The following is a 21918-nucleotide window of genomic DNA, read 5'->3' as shown; positions in this document are numbered from 1 at the left end:
TCAGTTGAGGTGAGGAACAGTTGGTCACCCCTTTGGCGACCCCGGAAAACCCGTTTGTTGTTCGGATTTCGAGGGGTTAAGAACCGAGGGTGCAACACCTGGAAAACGTTTTGTCCGTTGAGGCGTCATTCATAAGACCACGGAATAGTCCCTTTGAAGGTTTCCGTTGACTTCGGAACGATCCGTTCATAAATTGAGGGCAAAAACGCTGGGCAACACCAAGTTGGTTCGCAGAAATTCTGTTCATTATTCGAATATCGAGGTTCATAAAACGAGGGAAAAATGAATGTAAAAAGTTTCGTTCCCCGTGCTCGTGTTCATAAAACGAGGGAATTCATAAATCGAAGGTTCATAAATCGAGGGTTGACTGTATACACATATTGGTATGCGATTTCTGTGAACAGCTAATATGAACATGGTTCCCAGGAATGTTACTCACGCTTGCAATTTCCAGGTCACCATAAGCGTATAAGAACTATGCTTCTTATATTTACTGTATACTACTTATATGCTCCAGTGTCGGAGTTCATTTTAGTATTAGTTCTCCAGTTAATTTTAGTTTGCTTCATTGAGGTTTATTTAAGAAATTTATCTACATGATATGGTGAAAAATTGCAATATTTCGCGTCCTGCGGTACCCGAATTATTATCATTAGGGCTGTGCGAATACTCGGATTTTCGAATACGAATCGAATAGCTCGCGCTATTCGGTTGCTATTCGCACCCGAAATTTACTACTCGAAACTTTCGAATAATTTGCGAATAGTTTTCGAATAATTTTCGAATAATTTTCGAATAATTATCGAGTATTTCATGGCGTGGAGTACAGAGTGAACGCAGTGAAGGCTTATTTTTAGGGACGCTAATACCCTTCACTATCGGGGCGGGCACTACACGCGTCAGAAACAAAACACGACAGAGCACAGTACACGCGCAACACAGACGCATAAACACGCTGACCGCTGACAAACGCACGACGATTTGAAAGACGGTCCACTTTGTGCGCGGCGCACTTGCGTTTGGCCTGCCTTCGCTTGTTTCGGGAGACACAAGCAAGGAACGCAACCCGCAACCACGTGCGCGCGCCCCTTTCCCTGCAACTTTCCTTCTCTCCGAGAGAAGTTGAAAGCACGTGACGCATGTGATATGCCATGCGGTGACAAGATCGAAAGTGCGCTTGGCGATTCGATCGTAGCAAGACAATGGACGCAAGCATGCAGAACCGAAGTGAGGACGCAGATGGAGACGAAGGAGCTCGCAAGAGAGCAAACCGAAGCGCGGTGTGGGAATACTTTCAACGAAGTTCGGCCGTTTCCGCTACACGTAAAAAATGTTCTGCACCCATCCAAACACCCACGGGGACTACGAGCAGTCTTGTTAACTATCTCAAGCGGCACGTGTTGCTATACAAAGAGTTCCAGAAGCGGACTGAAGCCAAGAAAACTGAACAGCGAAGAGTTGACTCTTTTCTGAGAAAGGAACAGGTACCACGGTGTAGGAAAGACGCACTGGACGTGAAAATCGCATGCATGATCGCCTTGGACTTCCAGCCATACAGCATCGTCCAAGATCGCGGGTTCCAAGAGTTGTTAGCTGAGGCAGTGCCTCATTATGAGCCTCCTTCGCGAACAACGCTTTCGCGGACACTGATTCCAAGGCTGTACCATGAGACAAGGAGTAAGGTTCAAGCAGAACTTGATGCTGCTCTTGGAGATGGAGTTGAGTCGATGTCGTTTACGTCCGACATGTGGACGTCGCTGGCCAACGATAGTTATATAAGCCTCACATGTCATTTCACCGACGCGAACTTCACTGTCAAGAGGTACAGCCTTGACACATCGCTGTTCTCGGGACGCCATACCGCCGCGCAAATAGCAGAAGTCCTCGACAACTTGGTGCAGAGCTGGAATATACCAGTCGATGAATTCCCCGTGTACATCGTGACAGATAACGCTCGAAACTTCAGGGCAGCCGCACGGGAGCTACCGTGGATCGAGAGACCATGCTTCGCTCACTCACTTCAACTGGCTATTCAGACAGCGAAAGAGCAAACTCCGGTGCTTGGAACCCTCCTCCGCAAAGCGCGAGCCATCGTGGGCCATTATAAACATAGCCCGCAGGCTCAAGAGCGCCTGGATAACTACCAGAAGAAAACTGGGAATACGCCACTGCATCTAATCCAAGACGTTGAAACCAGATGGAACAGCGAATACAACATGCTGAGTGGGCTTTTGGAACTCAGGGAGCCTGTGACAGTGGATATGGCTAACAGTGAGTGCATAGTGGACTGCTTTACTGGAGCTGAGTGGCGACTAGCTGCGGACTACGTCCAGGTTCTAAAACCTCTTGCTCAGGCCACAACTGAGGCAGAAGGTGAGAAGTACCCAACACTGTCTTGTCAGGTCCCTACCCTATACTGCATCATACAATCTCTGAGAACAACCTGCAGAACTAAAATGTCTGCTGACGGCTGCGCTTTTGCTGCCAATGTTGAGAAGAGCCTAAGAACTCGCTTTCCAGACTACAACATGGACAAGGATGCGTGTGTGGCCATGTTTTGCGACCCAAGATATAAATTAGTGGTGTTCCATGAGGACTCTGCTCGAGAGGAGTGGCTCAAGTCAGTTGTCTTGGAGGAAATGGGCCAACATGTTGCCACAAATATGGAACTTGAGGTCGAGCGCACGGAAACTGCAGCAGCATGCTCTTTGTGGTCAGCCTTCGACAGGGTGGTTGAAACACGACACAACAAGTTTGATCCATCCAGCGAATTTCATTTATACAGTACTGAAGGTGTGGTAACTAGAGGCAGCGACCCGTGCAAGTGGTGGAATGAGGTAGGCCAACACAAATTTCCCATTCTAGGGAAACTAGCACGCAAGTATCTTGGTATACCTGCCACCTCTGCCTCAAGTGAGAGAGCATTCTCTGTGGCAGGAAATGTTGCAACGCCACGAAGAGCATCTTTGCTCCCTAGTCACGTTCAACAGCTCACATTCCTTCACGATAACTTGTGATTGTGAACAGTCTCTATTGCAACCTGCTGCGAGCTGGGCAGAATTCCAGCCTGTTTTGTGAACTATGTGCTGATATTTGCTAATTATGAACATTAAATATTAAATAAACAATAGGTGCATGTAAATCACTTCTGTACATTCCTATTCGAAAGTATTCGGAATTTATTCGAAAATATTCGAATTCCTAATCTCACTACTCGTATTCGATTCGCACTAGATTTCAACTATTCGGAAGCTATTCGCAATCCAAATTTTGATACTCGCACAGCCCTAATTATCATAAATTATTGTCGTTTCCGTTTCTGTTACCATTTCTGTTACCTTTCCCGGACTGTGGGTACGGGCACACCAGTGCATCTGAAGGTCTCAATTTGAATTTTCTACTACTACTATTGAATACTACTTATATGCTCCAGTGTCGGAGTTCATTTTAGTATTAGTTCTCCAGTTAATTTTAGTTTGCTTCATTGAGGTTTATTTCAGAAATTTATCTACATGATATGGTGAAAAATTGCAATATTTCGCGTCCTGCGGCACCTGAATTATTATCATAAATTATTGTCGTTTCCGTTTCTGTTACCATTTCTGTTACCTTTCCCTGACTGTGGGTACGGGCACACCAGTGCATCTGAAGGTCTCGATTTGAATTTTCGTGCTCTCTTTCTATGGTGCTGTGGCACTGCTTTGGGAGTGATGTTTGGCTGCTCGAGGCTTCTCCAGGGAACTGTGGTGCCATCTGTGGGCTATTTTTACAAGTATACTGGTAATATCGCTGCAGGGTGATCATCGCCCGTATTTCGGACGCGCAGAAGGCACTTTGCCTGCGAAAACAAGCAACACTGAACGCTCAGCTACAGAAGGACACCGAATTCATGTGTGTTGAGTGCAAGAAAGGCCTCTGCGTACAGCCGTGCCTTCAAGTAGTACCACACTCTCGCGAACCTTTCCAGACAAGCAGAAAAACACAAAGCGTTTCCTGGTACGCATAACCAAAGTAACCGAGCAATATGACTGTCAATGGCTTGCGGGCTATTTGTAGGAATACTCGATAGACAACTTTTACGCAGTTCATCAGGGGTCAGATTCATGAAAAGCTCGTACGACGGAATCTGTTGTGCGAGGAAGTTACGACAAAGTCTAGATTCACGAAGGGCGTCCGTGGCAAAATCCTCGCAGCTAATGCAGGGAACCTGCGAGAGCTCCCCAGCAGTCTGAAGCAAGGAAAGATGGCGGCGTACTTGGCAGCAGTGGATTTGGAGGCGGCAAATAAAAGACTCCGTAATACGCACCCACGCATTGCACTTTGCCACAGACCCATTGGGACCATCCCCTGTAGCGTCAATGGTGCCCTTTTTGCTCCAGAACCTTCAACAAGTGCTTAAATTTTGCGCTTCGTAAAATTGGGTCACAGGGATTTTCCAAGCGTCCCCCCCAAAAAAAATTGTCTGCAGGAAACACAAAAAAGCCAGAAAACCTGCAACTGTGGGTGCATCAAAGCAAGTGAGTGCAAAAGCGTTGCTTATGATTGTGTTTGTAAATCTGACCCCAGCTGTGTACATTGCTGATGAAACCCTACCCATTTTGGCACACAGTTGTAATTTTTGCACACCCTTTCAAGGATTGACATTCCCAAATCCCCATGCAAATCCCCCACCCCCAGGAAGGAGTTCCCCACCACTTGAGAACCACTGTCTTCGATGGCGCACGGTTGCCAGCCGGGCCCACTGGCACTCGTGAGTTGTGTCGATAAGTTGTTTCTGCCACTGAATAAGCCTTCTTGGATGACTGGGATGATTGTGCAAATGAGTGACCCTCTGAGAATGTCACCCTCCAAACTGAAACGTAAGTTAAGGAGTAGGAAATGCATAGTTAACCTCGTGTGCACTTAGTTGAACTGTGGGGTACTACGTTGCGACCCGCGATTGTGCCGTTTGATGGAATAAAGGGGTCCCTTCTTGCGTAGGTCGTTCCACGAAGTTCAACGCCGATATTCTCAACGAAATCGACGAAAATGGTGACCGAATATCAGTGCGGTGTCATCAGGGTTTTCCCAACAGCGTTTTTTGTATCTTGTGCAACCAGAGCATCAGTTGCAGGCAACACGGCGTTGCAGCGGTCAAACGCCATGCAGGCTCCATGCGACACGTCGAATGTACCAAGCAGCACCGGGACTACTCTGGAATACTAAAACGGCCAAAGAATGTGTAACAGGAGTGCAACTTCACGTGCAACAGAGGGGCCCTATCTGGGAATGACCGCGTCGCGCAGGTGGAGACTCTTTTCATGCTGGGAATGATGCTGAAAGGAATTCCGTACTCTTGGGCCGATGCCGCCTCGTCCCTTTATCCGCTAATGTCGCCGGACTCGGAAATCGCCAGACAATTTTCGTGTAAACGGAGTAAGGCGTCGTACATTGTTTCTGATGGCCTCGGGCCTCACTTTAAGGAGCTAGTTGTGGAAGAGCTGAACAGACCATCTGTCTTCTACGCAATCGCCGTGGACGTAACACCCGTAGTGGAGCAGCGGTGCCAACAGCTAGGTGTTGCAAGGTCTTATTCTGATGTCACGTGGTTGTTGAACATTTGGAGTCCTTTCGGCTGGGTTTCGCGACGTCTCATATGGTGTTCAACGAAATCGCCAAGGCGACTCAGGACCTTCCGCAAAATAACCCGATCTGCTTTTTCAGTGACGCACCTAACGTGATGAAAAGCTTGAAACAAAAGATGAAGGAAACGCACTCAAATATGCTAGATGTAGGCGAGTGTTGCCTTCATAAGGTTCATAATGTATTTGAGCACGGCTTAGACACCTTTGGATGAGATGTTGAGGCAGCAGTGGTGGACCTATATTATTTCTTCAAGAATTCTGCTGCGCAAAGTGCCGCAGTGAAAGCACAGCAGGAAATGCTTGGGCTGGCTAACAATGTCTTCCTCCGTCACTTAAGTTCGAGGTGGCTTACACTATGGCATGCCGCGAGTCGTCTGATTGAGCAGTTCTCGGCAGTGAAGAATGTTGTCATGTCAGAAAGTCAGTGTCTTTCAGGAGGGCAGCTGCGTGAACGCTTGCAGAAGGCGTTCCCGAACGAGGACTTCTACTCAAAATTGCTTCTTGTCAGGAATGTTGCAGACATTTTCGCTGAATTTCTGACTTAGTTTCAACGCACCGAACCCTTGATTCATCTGCTGTACGACGAGATGGTGGCTCTTGTTCGAAAACTTTGTGGGCGATTCATGAAATCCGAATCATATCGCTGTAGAAAGGGCAGTGAGCTGCCCTCACTGCAACCCCAGTCAGCTGTAAATTGGAAGGCAAAGGTTGACGTTTTGGGAGGACACAGAGGCAGCTATGTCATCGTGGGAGCCAGCAGAGAAAAAAGCACTCAGGTTGGGCGCAAGAAGCTTCTACATCAAGTGCACTACGTACCTCCTGACACGACTACCTTTTGACAATGCTGTGCTACGAAGCCTACGCTGTCTCCACCCATCGTCTAGGGAAAAGGAGAGCTCGTCCGGTGACTTCAGAACCCTAGCAACGCGTCTCCCACAAGTGATTCAGCCTCCTGATGTATCGTCCCTGATGGATGAATACACGTTGTTTCAACTTGAACCCATCGAAGCACTATCGCCTGCAAGGCTTGATGAATACTGGAGCAACATCTTTGCACTGAAGAGGGCTGGCAGCTCAACCAAATTTCCTCTCTTGTGCAGGCTTGTAAAAGCCTTGCTCTGCATCCCCCCCCCGGCAATGCAGATCTTGGGAGAGGATTCAGCGAGAACTGTCATATTCTTCAAGTGAGGGCATGGAGTGTCAGCGGTATACGGCACATTGTGTCGTATGCTAAGAGGTTTGGAGGTGACCCCAGCCGTTTCAAAGTCACACCTGCAATGATTAAGGCAGGGAGAGGCTCGTGCAAGGTGTACCGGGAGCGTGTTGCAGCAGAAGAGGAGCTGGCGAAAAAACTACTACGTGCTGACATTGACAGAATGGCCTGACATTGCCCAGGCAGGGCCAAGCAGTGATGAGCAAGATAACCTGCAGAATGAGGTGCTCTGTGCTAAAAAGATGCTAACCAATGCTGAGTTGCTCATTGAACATGGCGTGAAGTCAAAGAACTTTGAGGATATTGAAAGTGGCCAGACCTTGCTGACACGAGGCAAAGCGAGGCTAGCCGTTGCATTGGAGAAGCTGGCACTGAAGAAGAAGAAAAGTGTGCATTTGTAATCACCTGCTTACCTGTTGGACTTGCTTACTTTTGCAGATATTCCAGGGCGCATACACCTCTAGTCAAAGTGAGCGGCAGCCAAAGCATGTCAATGTACTCAATATATTTATCATCTTGTGTAGTTTCCAAAGCTAGTTACTTTGTAGTCAAGTGGATGGTTTCCCTGCATTTTATTTTTGGGAGAATTAGTTGTGAGCCAACTTAGAACTGCAATATAAATGGGACCCAATAGGAACTTTTTAGAGCTGGATATAGTAAGTTATTCTTATCCGCACAGCTGAGGTCCAAGCAACACACTGGCATGCAGTAGTTATACTTCGATGGGGTTACCTCGCGCCTGCTCCAAAAGCTAGTTTCGCTGCTCCCAAACACAATTTTGACTGCTCCAAAAGGTGCTCCAAAACGACTTCGGTCAATCACATCCCTGTGACTGTTTCAACCGGAAGATAGCAGTTGTTTTTCGAACTGGATGTTTTTTGGTGTTTTGTGAAAAAAACATTAACAAATTTTGTTAACTTTTGGGGTGTTTTCTTCTTGGAAGGCACCTTTCCGGCAAACTAAACTCAGCTGTGAAGGCAATTGATGTTCTGAGGCTGGAACACATAGAAAGGACAAATACATACAAAGCCTCAAGTGCCTAAAAGTCCTCCAGCTGGCTAGCCTTTTCAGTGACTTCCTTCTTTCATCATAAACTCAGCTACTCCGGACCAGAACACTACGATTACTCTGCAGAAATAAGAAGACAGAAGAGCAAAACGCATCTATCCATGTGTTCACATCATCAACATTCCCCCAGAATACTCCAGCGGAAGATACACAGAATATCATAGGTTTGTGCTGCCGTAGGCCCTTGTGCTCAACGTCATGTTCGAATTATGTGTTCGAAGCAAGTGTGGCTACGAGCGGCATATAGACGTGGACAGATGGAGAGAGGACAGCAGGAAGGATTGGGAGATGGGGGGGTTGGTGTGCGTCCTGGGCCGACTTCAGGGGGAACTGTGCCGACACTCGTCTGGGATGTCTGCAGGAAAACCCAAGAAAAGGCTTGGGCGACAGCCTCCTAACCTGCATCAGCTCCCAGTCTCAGGGTGGAAGGTGATCATCCTAACCGCTACGCCACACAAGCTGGTGTGACCTAATAAGCACAACCAAGAACTTTTGCAAATAGTAGCTTACAACACGTACTTATCTAGGAATGGTAGCTCTAGCCTAATTGTCGTTCTGTTTTTTTTTTTTTTTTTTTCAAACATATATCACAGCTTTGGCTCTGGGAAACACATTGACAGTGAAAGCAGTTGAAAATAATTGGTGGTCACTTTGCAGTTAATTATCATTCAAATGCGGGCATTTTGACCACAGCGCTTCCTATGGAGCTTGACACCATGTATCTTCATAACTACTTAACATATGAAACTGATTTTTCTTTTTTTTTTTTTTCACATACTGTCTGTAGTATTTCGCATTGCATCCTAGGTTGTGAAGATTCTAAAGGTTTTTCTTCTTCCAGTTAAAAAGCCGCAAAGCTGCCTCATTTAGCACTTTTTGGCACCTCACCGATCTTCTTCCGACCGTGACACAAACATAATTTGTCATTGTGTTCGCCTCGAAATGTTCTTTCTTCTCACGGTAAGCAGCGTGTAATAAGCGTGTCAGTTTGCGGTTTGGGGCAACGTGCACGATGACCGTTTTGTGACGGGTGTTGATGATGTTTTGTGAGGGGTGTCTACCAAAATTGCATAAATTCAACAGCGCTTCTCATGTGTTCCCACTCGTGACATCGTTCATATTTCTCACAAACGTTATTGATGAGGACTGAAAATAGTGCATCAAAGAAAAAGTTGCATCAGGGATGGGCGAAGTTACGTTGCGGAGATGCAAAATGCCCCCTGCAACGACTTCTCGCTAAAGTGCTCAACAACAGCTGGGCTGTTCTTTTTTTCCCAGAGCTCGCTCAAAAGAGCACTGTTGTGTATGAAAGAAAGACAAAATAGGAGTTCAAGAACATTTATTGAAACGGCAAAAAATCACAGTCTGTACAGAAACATGATATGTGTACGTTCTGTGTGGGAGGAAGAAGGTAACTGTTTGTGACTGGTGAAGACAGACCGAACAGGACTGCAGGTGCAACAAAGGAAGTTGGAGAGACAAAGGCACTTTTCTCCATTGGGCCTTGGATGCCATTGCTATGAACAGTTTGCAGATTTGTTTTGCGTTTGGATTTATTGTTGTGTGTTTCGATTGGTGTATCGAGATGTGCGACTATACTGTATGCCTAACACTGGTGGGAGGTCTTTCCATTCTTCCTTCTTTGTTGTGCCATACGTCTCGACGCCTTGTGCCGACAGGTGAAGCAAGCAGGCCGAAGTTGGAGAGCTTCAGGAAGAGGCAAGAGGCAGAATGAAACGCGGATCTGATCGCTTTTTCCACCGTGGACCCAAGATTGTGTAGTGTGACGTTGTGCTTAACAACCCCTCCGACTCCGTCGCACGCACTCTTGTCGTGCCCAGTTGCAGTGAACACCCATTTTGATGTCACGTAGTTTTGTACAGCTCCCGTCGGAGTTAATAATAACACATGGGAAAAAATTGTGGTCTCGTTCCCGAGCGCGATTAGAGCAACCCTTAGGGGCCGTGAGAAGATCTTATTTGTTCAATAAATTGGGGGGGGGGGGTTCAATAAATGTTCTTGATACAGTATTACGTCTTTCTTTCACATAGCAGCGCACTTTTGAGTGAGCTCCAGGAAGAAAGAGAACAGCCCTAGCTGTTACTGCGCCCTTTAATGAGAGAGAAGTTGCTGTAGGGGTACGTGCTTTGCACCTCCGCAGTGTATATAACTTGGCCCATTTCTAAAGCAACATTTTTTAATGTGGTATTTTGAATCGTCATGTACAACGTTTGTGAGAGATATGTACGATGTCACGAATGGGAATATATGGGAAGCGCGCTGTTGCAATATGAAGTTACCCATTTTCGGTTGACCACCCCTCATATATTGCAGCCTCTGTGAGGCTATAGCAGGAGCCGGCATGATTGGTTACAAAAGTTATTCCTAAGTAATTCCTTATAGCACCAGGTAACCTATTCCCTTCATCAACTGTATGAGGAAATAAACTATATTTAAAAACATCTATACGTGAAAGCATTGGAACAATGTTCAATGGGTGTGAATTCCAAAGACTAGGCGTCCGTGCAAACGTAAAGTAAAGTTCATGGGGTATGTTAATCTGTTTACGAACTATTACATGCAAAACTTTTAGCCTTTCAAGGGCACGCCTCTGCCGCAATGGAACCAAACCCAATGAACTCGGTGCGGAAGATGGAGAAAACTGACTGTCGTAACGTTTCATAAGAAATCGAACTGCCTTACTTTGAATCGATTCCAGAACATTAATGTCAGTATTGAAATGCGGGTCCCAAACGACAGAAGCATGCTCTAAAATTGGACGTACTAAAGTTTTATATGCAAGGAGCTTGGTATCTGTGGAGGCCAATTTTAACGTTCATTTCAGGTAGCCAAGCTTCTGCAGAGCATTTGATGAAACAATTTTGACATGGGTTTTCCAGTTTAGGTTAGAAGAAAAATGCAGACCCAGATATTTTTACGTATCAGCCTTACGTATTGCATGACCGTCAGGTAAATAAGAAAATGAGAGGGCTCTTCCTGTTGGTAAAAGACAGCACAGCGCATTTAGAAAAGTTAATGTCTAGTTGCCACTTTTTACACCAGTTATGAAACATCAAAAGTGACTGGTTAAGATTAATTTGATCAACCACTGATTTCACTCTAGAATACAAGACGCAGTCGTCTGCGTCCAATCTTATCTCTGAGGAGACCTCTCTAACAACATCATTTATGAATAACAGAAAGAGCAGTGGCCCCAGCACAGATCCCTGGGGGACACCCGACAAAACGCTAGATTTGGTCGAATCATGTCCATCAAATGAAACAAGCTGGGTTCACAATGAAAGATATAGTTCGCGATGCAGTACACAATCCTACCATTTCTAATTAATGCTTTTAATTTTAGAATCAGCTTAGCATGGCATACCTTATCAAAGGCTTTCCTCAGATCAATGAAGATAGCCTCGACTTGGGTTTTGTCATTAATCGCAGATGCAAGAAAGTGAGTAAATTCCAACAGTTGTCTCACGGTTGAAAATCCCCTGCGAAAACCATGCTGACGAGAAGATAAAATTGAATGTGTTTCTAAATAATCAGTAACGTTCTTACATAAAATATGTTCAAAGACCTTGCAGGATGTTGAAGTTAATGAGATATGTCTGTAGTAAGCCATAAGTTGTTTGCTACCAGCCTTGTGTATAGGAATTTCTTTGCTACTTTCCATGCTCTGGGAACGACTCCTGTATTTAGAGATTTCTCAAAGATGATATGCAGGTATTTATTTATTTTTGCATTGCCCCAAATCAAAATACGACGTGCTTGCTACGAGAAGAAAAGACATTTCGAGGAGAATACAATGATATAAATCACTTTTAGGTATCACAATCGGAAAAAGATCAGTGAGGTGCCCCCAAAGTGCCAAATATTACAAATGAGGCAACTTTGCGATTTTTTACCTGAACAAACACAAGTCCTTACAATCTTCAGAACCTAGGATGCAATGCGACCCACCACTGACAGTATCTGAAAAAATATTCAGCTGAATATATGGGATAGTTGCGAAGATACGTGGCGCAAATCTCATAGGAAATGCTGTGGTCGAAATGTCCGCGCGTGAGTAATACATAATTAAAAAATAACTAACAATTATTTTCAACTACTTTCAGTACCAATATGCTTCATGCGGACTAGGCTTTTATATATGTTTGAAAGGAAAAAGTCTGAGAGGTCGACTGGACCACCTGTTATGTTGTCACTTTATATGTCATACAGGGTGTTTACTTTTATCCTTTACAGATTTTTTATAGAAAAAGCTATGAGAACAGAGAAAGTGTCGTTTTTGCAGTTGAGTTCCACGGCCAGACGGACATCTTCTTGAAGGAAGTACACAACTACGAGACTAATTAGCTAAAATTCATTAATTAACTCTTTAGTCGGGATATTTCGGGCAAAAGCGAGATAGCACAATGAGAGACTCTCCTCGTTGAAAGCCATTCCGCGTTTTAACAAATCCTGAAACCGCACGTGAGTTAAAATATCCATCCCGGAATTTTGGTATGCAAATGAGCCGAAACCGAAACCGCGGCGCCCAGGAGCGCACGGCACTCATTTCACGTCCGAGGGCCACGTGATTTGGAGGGATGGAGATGATTGGAGGAGGTGCCGCTCAGCTGACCAGGTAAACCACTTTCCATTCGCATTCCTTTTCCGTGCCGGAGCCGCCGTTTGGTGTCCTCGATTGGATCAATCGTGTCACGTGGTTTCTCCTTCCAAGAAGGCGCCGTCCATGTTGGGTCCCCTCCATCCAAAACCGGTTTTCTCGGTTGCGAGCTGGCTCGACTGCGCGCAGTTCTCCGGCGGAGAAGAGGTAGATTTAAAGGGAGACTCCGCACGAAAACGGTGTTGAGGTAACAGTGCGACATCAATCCGTACCGTATGATATTTACCGTATGGTATTTATCCATACCGTATGGTACGGCTTTCTGTTGGTTTTGCTGTTGGTGGAAGCACACGACTGGTCATCCACGCGACACGAAGAAGTTACAAAGCGCGTGCCCGAAAAACAGCCGGTGGCCCACACGAGACTACCGGTGACGTCACGCATGGTACAGGAGGTAGTAGAGGGAACCTTCAGAAGTTTCGGTTTCGTTTTGAGCTTCCCAGCTCTTTTGGCAACTAACGAGTTCCGAATGCCAAACCAACCGTATTTCTCATTTCGGAATGATGTATCGAGCTTATTTACATAGTCATTATAATAGTTTCGGATTGTCCCGGAGTCTCCCTCTAAGTCCCATTGCTAAGCGACGCAGCCGCGCCGGATCCAAGATGGCGGTCTCGGTCGCCGGCGTGGCTCAGTGTCGCTACTCTGCGCACTATTTAGTGACTCTAGTCCAGAGAAGCCTCCGTCGGCGAGGGTGATGCGCTCCTCGGGCGGGTCTTTTCGGTATGTGCTTATTTGCATATCAAAATTCGGGGATTGATATTTTAACGCACGTGCGTGTTTCGGGATTTTTAAAACGTGGAGCGACCTTCAGCACGGATAATCTCTCACTCTGTTATCTGGCCTTTGCGAGAAATCTCCTTATTAAAAGCGTTAATTAATTAATTTTACTTAATTAGTCACCTTGCAGTTGCATAATTTCTTCGAGAGGACGTCCGCCTGGCCGTTTAACTAAACTGCAAAAAAAAAAAAAATCTGTAAAGGATATACTGTAAACGTACTTTTATTCGCGATGTATTAATTTTCCCGAATTTTGCGACGGCTAAAAATCGCGAAAAATTGTACTCGCGAACACAGCTTGACGTTTATCCCGCGAACAACACCGAAACAGCCCCGGAATCGTGAAATTAAAGGCTCGCGAATAATTTCGCAAATGGCTGAATGCGCGATACGCGAAAATTACTACATCGCGAATAAAAATACGTTTACAGTAAATAAACACCCTGTCTGGTCGTGGTACCTCACCTCACCACCTCAAAAAAAGAAGAAAGAAAACCCTCATCGCACTGCAACTGCATAAATGTTACTAGGCTTGCAAGATACTGTAAACGTATTTTTATTCTCGATGTATTAATTTTGTTGAATCGCGCATTCAGTCATTTGCGAAGTTATTCGCGAGTATTTAATTTCGCCATTCCAGGGTTGTTTCCTTTCGCGGGATAAACGCGAAGCTGTGTTCGCCAGTACAATTTTACGCGATTTTTTAGCGGTCGCGAAATTCGCAAAAATTAATAAATCGCGAATAAAAACAAGTTTACAGTATGCAGCATATTTTTGTTCCTTAATTAAGTGATTAATTTAAAGTTGTGGATGCTTACGTAAGGTGACTAATGCCGATGGGTACAGTTCTCTACTTGTTACGCGTTATTTTTTTTTCCCGTGTCCGAAAAAAAAAATGTACGCTACCTTCCAAAACTACCACGTGACCTTTCTCCGTCGCGCGAAATCTGCGCCTGATCGAAAGCGTTCTCTGGCGCCCATTTCACGAAAGAACAAGCCCCGAAACAGCGGTGATCATGCTACCAGTTGTGAAGGCTGTTCACGAGGGAGGAAAGGACGTGTGGCCATATCTGTTGAGCGATAAGCAGGACACGAAGTTCGGACCACATTTTTTTTTCTTTTTTTCGTCAAAGGCACAACTTATATCAGTTGGGCAAAGTATGGTCCTATTTCGGAACAGCCTTTGTCCCTCACAAAAGATGCTCCAAGAGGTCTCCTTCAGCAGCTACAGAGTACTGGTATCTCTTCGAGTGGTGGTCATCACGACTAGCGATGGAAGCGTAAGCCAACAGGAGCCCTCTCCGCAGACAAACGTATTGAAGAGCGGGTGATCGGTAATACAGCTGACCCCTGCACTCTGTCAGACAGCCGGCTAGCAGAACTGCAGCTCAAGTGTTCCTCAGGTTCCACTGGCGTATACAACGAGTGCAGCGGCATCTCTCCTTTTCAAGTCGACGAATGTCAAAATGCTTGACAGCGCACAATCATCGTGAACGATCGGATATGAGGCGTACCTGAAAGTGTCGTCGCTATCGGACGGTTCGTTCGCACTGCATGCCTGCACAACCGTGACCTGCACCTTTACGTGCTGCAGAATAAAGTGGCAGAGGGTCTGTGGAGTAAGGGTCGTCATCTAGCCCACTTTCTTCAACGCTATAATCCTCAGAAATGCTTAGAAGCGACGTGACGTCACCTTCGTATTCCGACATGACGCTTGCCGACTCCTCGCCGCCTCGCCTTCCTGATGCCTGCCGATCCCACTGATGGGAGGCCCTTTTCGGCTGTAGTTCGAGTGGGTTCGAGTCATAGGCGCCGACTGCGGAGGGGGGGGGGGGGGGCTTGGGGACCTGAGCCATCCGGAACTTTCCCAGTGGGGGGGGGGGGGGTATGCCCCCTCCGGGAAGTCTACCCAGCTTACACTCAAGGTGAACGTTTAGGGGGGGTATCCTGAGAATCGATCGCTTGTTGCGTGCGAGTGAACGTGAAAATCCTGTAAAATTCGTCTCATGACGTCACAACACGGAATTCCTGACACCCTGCCCTACCTCTGTGTATGGAGTGGTTGTGCCCCGGCCCCCTCCGGCAGATTGAAAACTCTCCGCCTGTGGTTCGAATTACACTGGCTCCGCGTCATGGCAGACGTCATATGTCACGTTAGGAGTGGGAGAGAGCGAGGGATGAGGCGGCAAGACCAAAGACCCAAAGACTACGAGGTCAGATTGGTGCCGGCAGCGGAGTTGTTCGCAAGTAGGGTTTTCAAGAAAATTGCATTGTTGTGCAGCTTTTTCAGGAGTTACTCTTCTTCTTGAAATCTGGAATGAAAATCTTGCTTTAACAACTGAGCAAAAAGCTTACCTTGCCGTTTGAATTATTTTGCGTGAGAGATACACAGCGCTGTCGCCGATCGGCTTCCTTTTTTTGCCCAGTACTTCACTCATTTTGTGCATTATGTTCCTTCACGGGCCGGGCGGGTGAACTCAAGCCCGAGATTGGGACGGAGGGTCTCACACCTTGCGCTCAACGTTCTGAGGTACAGCCGTTCGACCGACGAAGTGGAACAGGAGAAAGATTTTTTTCCGCCCGGCCTCGAAGCGACCGAGCAAAGAATTGCCCTATACTATATCCGGTGTCATCACAGCCGCATCGCGAGATTGAAATATTGAATTGAATTGCCAGTGGTCACGTGATCCAGCCCGGACGCCGACCTAGGCCGAGCCATGGCCGAGCGCTAGGCCGTGTTGCCATAACCAAAACATCGCGGAGGTGGGGGTGGGGGAGAAAACAGTCTTTTCACAAAGCCATATTCCTTCATGAAGGTCACGGGTGGCTTCTTTGTATCCAGTCGTAGACACAAAATGAGGTCACGTTTTTTGTCGCTTTCGAGTCTTCATTCGCGGTCCCAGTCCACCGCGGAAAGAAAGGAAGGCTTCATCCCAAGAGTTGCATCGTCCGAAAGTCTTACTACTGTGGGGAATGTGGTTTGTTAAAGCGAGACTCCGCACCAAAAGCTTGTTGAGGTAACGGTGCGACATCAATCCGCACCCTATGATGCTTCAGTGAATACAAGTGCTCTTCCCCAAGTGGCCCAGATAATTAGGAAAGAAATACTAGTTTCATTTGGGTGATTAGGCGCTCTTCCACCGAAAGTCAGTCCAGCAACACTGGGATTCACCTCACCGGTATTCCTCGCGAACGGCTTTCGGCAGGTTTTGCTTTTACCGCGCTGGCGAGTATTTTAGAACGAAATCGAGGGAGCAAGTGATTGGTCATCCATGTGTCACGAAGAAGTTCCAAAGCGCGTGCCCGAAAAACAGCCGGTGCCCCACATAGGGTTACCACCGGCACGGCCCGGTTATTTGTTCGCTCTGCCGGTAGGAAGGTGGTACCGGCAGCCTTTTGCCGGTATTTGTGGCTCAATATCTTTCATAGGGGCTTTTGCAGGGTTTCCCCTTCAACATTCCACTACAACTTGAATAAATCTGGAGCGCAGACCCAACTCCGCAGTCACCAGTCGTTTTCTTAGTTATTCATTATTATTATTATTCATTGTTATTATCAGCGTTCATGCCTGTTTATAGCAATTTCTAGTATCAATGATCCAGCCACACAGAGGAACATGTGTTTCCTCGTATTATCACGCTCGCTCTTTCTCTCTCTCTCTCTCTCTCTGTGCTCGTCCAACCCTCAACCACTTTCCCTTTCCTACGAGTCTTTCCTCCTTTCCCTCTATTCCGGCTCCTCTCCTTCGGACGGTATTTTTCACTAGGAAAGGTGGCAACCCTAGCCCCACACGAGACTACCGGTGACGTAACGCATGGCACAGGAGGTATAGGAGAGAGAATCATCAGAAGTTTCGCTTTCGTTTTGGGTTTTCCACCTCTTTTTGCAACTACCGAGTCCTCGACTGCCAAACAAACTGTATTTCTCACTTCAGAATTAAGAACGTATCGAACTCATTTACACAGTCGTTACAATAGTTTCGGACTGTCCCGGAGTCTCACTTTAAATACGACTTATACCCTTGTCACATGACAAATGGAATGCCATTCCCAGCGAATGATATTCGCACTGAATGGCATTCGTTTCGTGTTTCACGGTGAAACCTAACGGCAATACATGCGAATGATATTCGCTTTTTCCTCTCGCACTGACAGCGTACCCTCGCAGTAGAGAGGTATCAAAAACAACAACGGTAAACCGTTCGGAGAAATGAAAGAAGAATGAAAAGTTGTACTCCAATATTCTATCACGAATTTGATAACTTTTGACACGAAGGAAGGAAGGCTAAACACTGTTTTTTGGAGAACTACCCTGGTTCCCAGTCGTCACGTTGCCAAGTGCGATGCAGATAGGGTCTTTAGTTGTGTTTGCCTTTGGTACTTAGCCAATTAAGTGTCTTTCAAAAGGCAACTGTTTTGTGAAATAATCTAAAGTCTCGCTGGTTTCGAGCAAAAGGAATAAAAGTATAACTAATGTACCCGCATAATGCTTCATATGTTCGGTCTTGGTGTCTTAATTATATCGACACTGACATCGTTTGCGAATGACATTCTCTTTCTCCGTGTATCTCGATGTAAGACAACCGAATGACATTCATTGCGATTGTCATTCGCTGGGAATGCCATTCGGTTTGCCGTGTGACGGGGGTATTAGTTAGCGCTTGCTTTGTATATAAACACCACGTGCACTCCAAGAGAAGCTCGTGCCCTTCAGGCTGCAGAAGATGGAAGAGCCCGGAAGCCATCTTTAGAAAGGGCTACCGGTAGAACGGAGCAGAACAAGGCCGTACAACTAACAATATGCAAAGAATTAAAAAAAAATCTTACAATATGAGGAGCCACATTTAAACGTGGCTTTCTTGTGACTTATCGATTTTTTTTTTTTTCATTAGTAGTTCCAGTCTACCAAGATGGCGGCGCTGTTATAATATCTGAGGTCATCTGTTTGTAAACAGGTAGAGGTATATTCGCTCGAAATAGTCTGTGCAAAACCTGGAAGAGTCAGGGAATTTGAAGGCTGCAATTTATGAGACACTCTGACTGGCTTTTTCGACGACTGTATACGTAGCACTGCCCCTGTGATATCCTTGGGATATCCTTACACTCCCGTACCGCGCTAAAGATAATCCCCTCCCCTGCATCCCTTCAATGCTATTCACAATAACAACATTATCAAAAAATCACTGAAGGCGTTTCGGACACGTATTTTTTTAAACGCGTGATATGAACATTCAACCTTGAGCAATGGGGTAGAGTATTGCCCCTGGCGATGAAACTCCCTATTCATCATCTCCAAATAAAGGTGGTGTTGTACAACCTTCAGGAACCGTCACGTCAGCTATTTCCTTCAATTCGCAAGATTGCGCGCAGCGGCAGGGATCTGCCCCATGGCTAGCGAGAACTATAGCTTGAGAAGACCGGTCGATTATTTTTGCGCAGTTTGTTTGCGCCTCGGCGAAGCCGCGTCGCGTCAGTTCGGTTGTTGCCCGAAACGGAGAGGGGCCTCCTCACTCTCATACGAGCTCTCGTCTCAAGCGCCGCTTCGGTTGATAAGAAACAAGGAAGCAAGAAACGTTGCGTTGTGGCGGGCGCGCTCGTTCAGTGGGTTGACAATACGTGTCGCGTAATGTCGTCCGGCATCACGGACGCCGATGAGTTTCTGCGGCGGCGTGCTGCGGAACATGCGCGCCAGTACAGAGCTCGCAGGTGTGCCGCCATTGCTGCGGGAGACGCAAAAGCGGTGGCCAAAAATGAGGAGCGAAAGCGCCGTGCGGCCGAGAATGCCAGGAGACGTCGTGAGGCAAAGAGGGTCGCCATCACGCTCGGCGAGATGTCGGAGGAAGACGCGAGGGCAGCTGTGCTCAACAAGCGCCGCCGTGCAGCCCAGCAGCGGCAACGTCGGCAGGAACGTCGGGCACAACGTGACGCCGGCGAGTTCTCGGGGAAAGTCTCGGCCACGAATGAAGGTGACCATCGCAGCGCGATTGTTTACATACAGCATACAGTGCAGTGAGACAAAAGCAGCATTCCATTGCACAGTTCACGTTGACGAAATTGGCAATACATGTCTGCCTCTTTTGCGTCCGAAATGGAATCGCATTTCGGACGCGTTTTGCGGTGCCAGGCATTGCGCCAAACACTGCAGTCTGCAGTCACTTTTCGAATCCTCGGTCCGCCTATGCGCCTTTTGAGCATTTCACGAGAGGGCGTAACCCGCAACTTTGCGCTACTTTCACGAGCTTTGCATAGATGGCGCTGTACACCCACACGGCAATGACCGCATCATTTCAGTGGTTGTCCTCGATTAAATTGCACTGAGCTAGTGCAAAAGTGCAAACGATGGAAGTTCCCGTATTAAATTCACTGAAAGTGCGGTTTTTGCACCACACTCGACCATTGAATTGGAAAATGTGCCGCGGGAGGGTTAAGACACGAGTTCACGAAAATGCCGCATGTCCATGCAGCTTTTCATACACCGTGGAGCAGACGATGTAAACGGGGTAGTTATTGTTGCTGGAGGTGTCTTATAACTATCAGCTATCTGGTGCATACTGGCCATCTCCTTTTTTTTTTTTTTTAGATAGGTTTACGTTTGCTCCTATACACTCAGCTAATACATTTCCAAGCCATTAAGCCGTTTCCAAAGTCTGCTTCGAAAACGTCAAGTCCATAGCGTTTTCCCTGAAATATGGCACTCGTCGAAAAAGCCCGATAGCGGTTGGATTTGAATCACGCATCTCTCGAGCGGGTTTTCCTCCCCTCCCCCACTTTTCCACAGATAACTACAACTTATCTTCTTGAAAGGGCGGTGTTGAGATGTTCACATTGCCAGATGTTTGTGATACAGATGTCGTTATATCAGGGGCTTATCCATACCCCCGGTTTGGGGGACGGGGGGTGAACTCCAATATTTCAACTGACGTTTTCTTTTTTTTTGGGGGGGGGGGAGGCGGAGGGGCAACTGCTCAACCGCTTCCCCTGAAATCCCCCACTCTGTTGTATACAGGTTCTGCCACATAAGAGTTAGTTTTTTTTTTAGGGCCTTGTTTCCTAGGGCTAATCCTGGTCCAATTTGTTCTTATCCCCCAACTTGGTTGCATATGGTTAGATTGCATGGGATTTTCATCCAAAGGCACGTTTCTTTTTTTTTTTTTTTTTTCTTGATATGGTATTGTACCTGGATAATAAAAAAAATACATTTGGTCTTGGTTTGGGACCGATCAGACGGTTCTATAAATGCACATCTTGCACATTATGGCATATTTCATACGAAAATGCATGCATTGTGTGTATTTTGCCATATTTTCAAGTGCGAGACTTGATATACTTCTTTTTTCAAGGGTGGTTTTTCTGGTTCTGGGAAGGCTTTGGTGTTTCTTTCGCAAAATTTCTGGTCAAAATAGCAGTGATGGCCACTAACTACTTCTACAGTAGTTTAACTATAACTACAAACTACATTGCAATGGAGTAGTTCAACAAGTAGTTTAACTACTTTTCAGGGGAGTAGTTAAAACTACTTCTTTAACTTCTGCAATGTATTTTAACTACACCCATAACTACTTAACGTTGTCCATCAACACCGATCCCGTATAGTGTTGTTGGACACCTAAGATAAATCACAAGCAGTGATAATGATATTTAAAATATACTCTTGCGCCTACGTCGCTTAATTCACATACTGTCTCAAAATCCACTGCCTGTCACTTGTATATTATGCGCTGACAAAAGAGCTTGTTGCGGAATATTTTCTATGGAGTGAAAGCTTCCACTATAAAGGTACGTACAACATATGCCAGACCGTGTACGAGATTTACACTCAGGCCCCCTTGTCACAGATCAATGCGCCATGCACAAATATTGTGGTGGGTGCCGATTGTGCCACTGTGGACCGTAAAATATTTCCGCTTAGCCACGATGATCATGTCAGTGGTTTACACAGAATTTTGTCCTGGGGGAGGGGTTCTGCAAGGGGGTGTATTTACGTGCTTTTCACTCAATATTGCACAATCTCACAAGATTTTAGGGAGGTCCCCTCCAAATATTGGGGGGCTGTAGGGGGGTCGGGATAAATCGCTGGATCACGTAGTCATCCTATGCGGTTATGTGCACACCATGACCGCAACCAAGGTACTACGCATATCTACGTGATAAACTAAGTTACAGAATTATTTCACAGCAAATGAGGCTTCACTAGACGAGCAATAAGAGTGAAGATTTAGTACACATGCACGGCACAATTACTCTGCACCTCCGTTCTCATCAAACAAGTAGCTCAAGGTAGAAGTCAGAAGCGCAATCGTGTCGTAAGCTTGCGGCAGGTTCGGAAGTAGTTGTTGCCTGCAGTAACCTAACTACTGTAGTTAACTACTCGAAATGGTAGTTTAACAAGCAGTTGCCACTACATTTCTGCAAGTAGTTGATAACTACTTTTTAAAGAGTACAGAGGGCCATCCAAAAAAATTTCAGATTGAGACATCTGATGAAAGTGTGTGTGTCATTATACCGAATAGCGCGAAAGGTTTTGATGTGAGCAAGTTGTTTCCCAGAAAAAAACTC

At 46.3% G+C, this 21918-nt stretch overlaps 1 protein-coding gene across 5 annotated transcripts in view; it reads left to right on the top strand.

The window, feature by feature from the left end:
- The window catches only part of LOC135378682 (zinc finger protein 62 homolog), a 99415-nt gene that overhangs the window by 20601 nt on the left and 56896 nt on the right, over positions 1-21918 (top strand). For 2 of the 5 annotated variants that reach the window (XM_064611764.1, XM_064611766.1), the window contains exon 1: positions 18893-19328. The exons of 2 other annotated variants lie outside the window; for them this stretch is intronic. In XM_064611764.1, the coding sequence (XP_064467834.1) occupies positions 18989-19328 (340 nt within the window). In that variant the 5' untranslated portion in view covers positions 18893-18988. Of the gene's footprint in view, positions 1-18891; positions 19329-21918 lie in introns of those variants that run through there. One more of the 5 variants, XM_064611761.1, reaches the window with a different exon arrangement.

Source organism: Ornithodoros turicata, chromosome 1, assembly GCF_037126465.1.
Source record: "Ornithodoros turicata isolate Travis chromosome 1, ASM3712646v1, whole genome shotgun sequence".
Classification (NCBI taxonomy): Eukaryota; Metazoa; Arthropoda; class Arachnida; order Ixodida; family Argasidae; genus Ornithodoros; species Ornithodoros turicata.
Note: the sequence above shows the minus strand (reverse complement) of the source record. Positions and strands in the feature narration are given on the sequence as shown.